The sequence below is a fragment of the Quercus suber genome, unplaced genomic scaffold (genome assembly GCF_002906115.3).
Source record: "Quercus suber isolate HL8 unplaced genomic scaffold, Cork oak 2.0 scaffold_1000, whole genome shotgun sequence".
NCBI lineage: Eukaryota > Viridiplantae > Streptophyta > Magnoliopsida > Fagales > Fagaceae > Quercus > Quercus suber.
This window is the reverse complement of record NW_027070415.1, coordinates 50752-56066: the sequence shown is the minus strand read 5'-3', so window position 1 is coordinate 56066 and position 5315 is coordinate 50752. Positions and strand designations below refer to the sequence as shown.

Here is a 5315-nt window from a genome sequence, read left to right as displayed (position 1 = left end):
GCAATACTCGAAAGGAAGAGGAAAAAAGATCAATGTTTACTTGAATAGAAAAGAAAAATATGAGAAGAAAAAAGGGTTTCCCCAACCCCGAAAGAAAAAAGAAAACCACTAGCCCTACAGATAACGTTGTTACCTGAGGATAAAAAGCCTTACTAGAAGGGATGGTAGTTCTACAGCCTAAGATAATGTGGAGGAGCACCTTTTTTAGTGACAAAGAAACTTTTTCAAAAAAAGTTTGGATTTAACAAATAAAAAATAAAATTTCCTCATTATGAATGCTCTAATTACCTAATTCTAAACTCAACTTTCAAAAGGCACAAATAAACAATTAATAAATGGTAGCCTTATAGTACTATATACAAACACTAAAACAGTGCAATACATTGCTGCATCCCAAAGTAGAATTTTGCCTTTATTTATTTTTTTCCTAAGGAGATAATGCAATTAAAAAGCAACATTTTGGTGTTAACCAAATAAAGACTAAATCATTTTGATGCAATTAAACAAAGCATGTAAAAACCTGAACATTTTTTTTTTTTGCCCTACACTTAAATTCTAGGGAATTAAAGAAAGAATTGAGATAAGGGTAAGGCTAAAAATTTGAACTTTGTTTTATTTTCCTACCCTTTCTAGGCAATCAAACAAAGCATCAAACAAAGCATTAAGCATGAAATTTACATACCCTTGAATTAATTGAATTTTTTTTTTTTAAATAATGAAAACAATGGAAAGAAAGTAGTTGATCAAAAACAACAACAGTTACCAAAGCAAAGAAGAGATGAGTTATTGTGGCGGCCGCAAACACAAACGCAAAGGCAACAGCCACTGACAGTTGAAACGCACCGTATGTATGTATGTCTTTGGATCCACTCTTCTATTGTGCCCTGAAGCTTCTTGCTTCAGACTTCATAGTTTACGAGCTAATGAAACGCACCATTTAAGCACCACAAGGGGACTGTGAGAGAGTTAGTAAATGTCTGATTTGGCCCACTACCCATGGGTCAGTTTTTCCAAAATCTTAAACGGTTTTTTTTTTTTTTTGTAAATCAGTCATACAAACGACGCCGTTTAAAAGAAAGAAAAAGCATAGCTGCCAGCTTCCAACCTAAAATCAAAACACAAAACACAAAACATTCCTAATTCAACTCATTCCCAAAATACTTAAAAAAATTTCACCAAAAACACACACTAAGAGTTCCTTTGAAACATCTTCATTTTGTAGGGCAATTTCTCAAAACATAAAAGAATATGTCAATACATGAACGTATCACCAAACAACCTAAATTACCAAAATGTGTGGTTTTGTAAACTGAACTAGACCTTGTTTGGGAGGATGGAATGGAATAAAATGGAAACAAATAAAGAGAATAATTTTAAAATATTCTTCCCTTCCCTTGTTTGGGGTTTTAATGGAGGGAATAGAAAGTCAATTTTCTTGTTTAGGAGTTTAAGTGGGAGGGAATAAAATAGGTAGGAGGGAACACTCATTCATCTCTATTTCGTTAAAATCTCAAATTTTCATTTTCCCGAAATTGGGAGGAATGGGAGGGAATAAAATTAGATTTAATGAATTTTTTACTAAAACTTCCAACATACCCCTATATATTCAACCCTTTATTTTAAAATAGGAGTCTAATAAAAATATTGTCATAAAATGATTTCATTCCATTCCCTATATGTTACTCCCAAATAAGATTACTTATATTCCATTCATTTCCATTCATTTATTTTAAAACATCCAATCAAGGTTACTTAGGCCTCATTTGGGAGGAGGGAATGGAATGGAATGGAATGGAAATAAATGAAAAGAATAGTTTTAAAATATTCTTCCCTTCCCTTGTTTGGGAGTTTTAATAGAGGGAACTGAAAGTTCATTCCCTTGTTTGAGAGTTTAAGTGGGAGGAAATGGAATGGGTAGGAGGGAACACTCATTCCTCTCTATTCCCTTAAAACCTCAAATTTTCATTCCCTTCAAAATTGTGAGGAATGGGAGGGAATGAAATTAGATTTAATAATTTTTTTTACTAAAACTCCGAAAATACCCCTATATATTCAACCTTTTATTTTAAAATATGGGTCTAATAGTAATATTATTATAAAATGATTCTATTTCATTCCCTCCATGTTACTCCCAAATAAGATTATTTACATTCCATTCATTTTCATTCCTTTCCATTCCTTTATTTTAAAACATTCAATCAAGGTTACTTAATTTCATTCCATTTCATTCTTTTCCATTCGTTTACCTTACTTAAATACATTCCATTCCATTCCATTCCCTTATGAACTCCCAAATGAAGCCTTAATTCCATTCCATTCTATTATTTTCCATTCTGACTCAAAATTTTGGGACATTCTGACGCAAAATTTTGATTCTGTTCTCTTAAATGATTTGATTGTTGAAAAGGTACTGCTGGAATAGAAGGAGCCAACTAATGCAAAATAGGCTCTGGCTTTTTTCCATTGGTTAGCACAAAGGAAAAAGTTTGAACATGGGAATTGGTCCTACTGTATCACAATTCATATTTTGGTTCAAGCATGACTACTTATGGATGCTCGAGCATTGCTTGAATCAGTTTTGAAAAAAAATGTAGGGAGCCCTTTGAGATTTTTCAGTTGTGGATTCTCTACTTTGAAGTTACAAGATTATTGTTTCAACTCTAGTTGTGTTTGATTTGTTAGTACAGGCTTATGCTAAACTCAGGATGTTTGAGATTGCTTTTGAAGTCTGCTGCTACTAGGAAGAACGTGCTTCTCTTCAAGTCTTATAAGTTTCAATACTTTGATTCATGTTGTTCAAAAATCTGATCAAATCCCCCTATTTTGGAAGATTTATGAGCATATGATTCAAAAAAGAACATATCCAAANTTTTTTTCACTGGGTTCGTCTTCTCCCTGGGGTTTTTTTTTTTTTTTCTTCCTTTCTTTCTTTCACTGGGTTTGGGTGATCTGAACTTTCTTTTTCTTTCTTCTTTCAATGGTCAAAAAAAAAAACGCTAAGAAGTAGAAGACCCAACCCACTAAAGAAGAAAGGAAAAAAAGAAAAGAAAAAAAAAAAAAAAAGAGGAAACCAGAGGAGTGGAGAAGACCAACCTAGGAGGAAAGGAAAAAAAAAAAAAGTCAAAAGGTGGTCAAAAGGTACTGCTAAAGTTATGACAGTGGGTTTTTCTTGTGTGTTTAATTACAAAAATGCCATTGAGTTATGAGAATTGAAAACTAAAAATAGCCAAAAGTTGTTTTTAGTTTCCACAACTCATAACTCAAAAAGTAGAGAATTGAGTGTTGGAAATAGAGTTATGAAAATAAAAAAATTATGCAGTCAAATAAGTATTTTGCTATGGATCCTATTATTTTTTAGAATTGAGTTATGAAAACCGAAAATTGTGTTATGAATACCAGTGAACCAACAACCTCTTAATAACTCTCTCACAGTCTCCTTGTGGCACTTAAACGGTACGTTTCGTTAGCTCATAAACTCTGTAGTCTGAAGCAGGAAGCTACAGGGTACAATAGAAGAGTGGATCCAAAGACATACGTATGGTGCGTTTCTACTATCAGTGGCTGTTGCCTTTGCCTTTGCCTTTGCAGCCGCCACAGTAACTCACCTCTTCCTTGCTTTGGTAACTTCTGCTGTTTCTGATCAACTACTTTCCTTCCATTGTTTTTATTAAAAGAAGTTTTTCAATTAATTCAAGGGTATGTAAAGTTCATGTTTAATAGTTTACTTATAAAAATAAAAAAAGAATTTTATGTTTAATATTCCCTTTGGTTTCTACCAGGAACAAATCTTGTAGAATTAGCTTAATGCTTTGTTTGATTGCCTAGAAAAAGTAGGAAAATAGGACAAGTTCGAATATTTAGCCTTACCCTTATCTCAATGCTTTCTTTAATTGCCTAGAATTTAAGTGTAGGCCGAAAAAACATGTTCAGGTTTTTACCCTAGTTTTAATAATGCTTTGTTTAATTGCATCAAAATGATTTAGTCTTTGTTTGGTTAGCACCAAAATGTTGCTTTTTTATTGCATTATCTCCTTAGGAAAAAATAAATAAATAAATAAAGGCAAAATTCTGCTTTGGGATGCAACAATGTATTGCACTTTTTAAGATATCTTAACTGTTTGTATATAGTAAATATTTTAAGGCTGCCATTTATTAATTGTTTATTTGTGCCTTTTGAAAGTTGAGTTTAGTATTAGGTAATTAGAGAGAGAAGAGAGAATGGGATTGCTAGATGCACCAGGAGATTTGTCATCAGAAGTGGATGTTGATGCTTTCAGACATCTCTTCCCTCTTTGTTTTTATGAGCGTCATCTCACTGAATCTATAAGGCCGGATGGTAGGCCACTTGGAAGAGCTAGAGATACAACTATAGCCCATGGTTAGTTATTGCTTGTGTCATTTATTCACAATCTTATTCTTCCACCTCTCATATGGATTTTACTGTATCATTGTTTGTACTCAAACTGAATTTCTCAATCCTTTTTTCTTTCCAAAAACAAAATCAAGGAGCTGTTGCATCTGCTGAGGGTTCAGCATTGGCAAAGATTGGTTCAACTGTTAGTGCCTTTCTCTTACTTTCTCTCTACATTTCGTTTTGGGCTTTGTAAGCCTAGTTTTTTAATTTATTTTGTGATCTAATAACTCAAAAATTCTTGTTCCTTGGACAGACAATGTTGGCTGCTATTAAAATGGAAGTAATGACTCCTTCCATGGACTCACCGGATGAAGGCTGCATAGGTTGACTATTAACTGCATATTTTCTTATACTTTTTTTCGTCTTCTCTTGCCTTTATATGTTTTATATATGGGATGTCAATATGTAAATCTTTGTCATTTCAGCTATCGATTTCCACATGCCTCCAATTTGTTCTCCAATTGTTAGGCCTGGCAGGCCAGCTGAGGTAGCACCAGTTGTGTCAAAACAATTGTCTGACACTATTTTAAGGCATGTAACTATATTCTCTGGGTACTTCTTTCTGGTTGAATTTTCTTTTCTGAAATCCTTTTTAGTTGGAACAATGAGCACCAAACCATTGACAAAATTTCAACGGAAATTTTATTGATCAAGAAAATTGTAACTAGGTTAGGCCCAACTAATAGCAGACTTCATTCATAATGCCACCGGTGAGGCCATATTCGTCTTGCGTCTACATCCATAAGTATGCGTATTTGGAGGCCTTTATTGTGTCTGTACTAGGGCATTATATGTTCTCATATGCCAGTTAGTCTAGTCATTTAGGATAGGATCATGACGCCCAATGATTTTTTTTTTTTTTTTTTTCCAGATAGAATTCAAAAAAAAAAAAAAAAAACTT

General features: G+C 33.2%; 1 protein-coding gene across 2 annotated transcripts in view; it reads left to right on the top strand.

The window, feature by feature from the left end:
• Window positions 1-3426: 3426 nt before the first annotated feature.
• Window positions 3427-5315, top strand: part of LOC111997686 (uncharacterized) — a gene marked incomplete at its 3' end in the record, with an annotated part of 2682 nt that continues 793 nt past the window's right edge. Inside the window, 5 exon segments of one of the 2 annotated variants that reach the window (XM_065768815.1) lie at window positions 3427-3620; window positions 4191-4378; window positions 4507-4556; window positions 4668-4737; window positions 4840-4945. In XM_065768815.1, coding sequence (XP_065624887.1) covers window positions 4219-4378; window positions 4507-4556; window positions 4668-4737; window positions 4840-4945 — 386 coding nt within the window. 2 annotated transcript variants of the gene reach the window in all.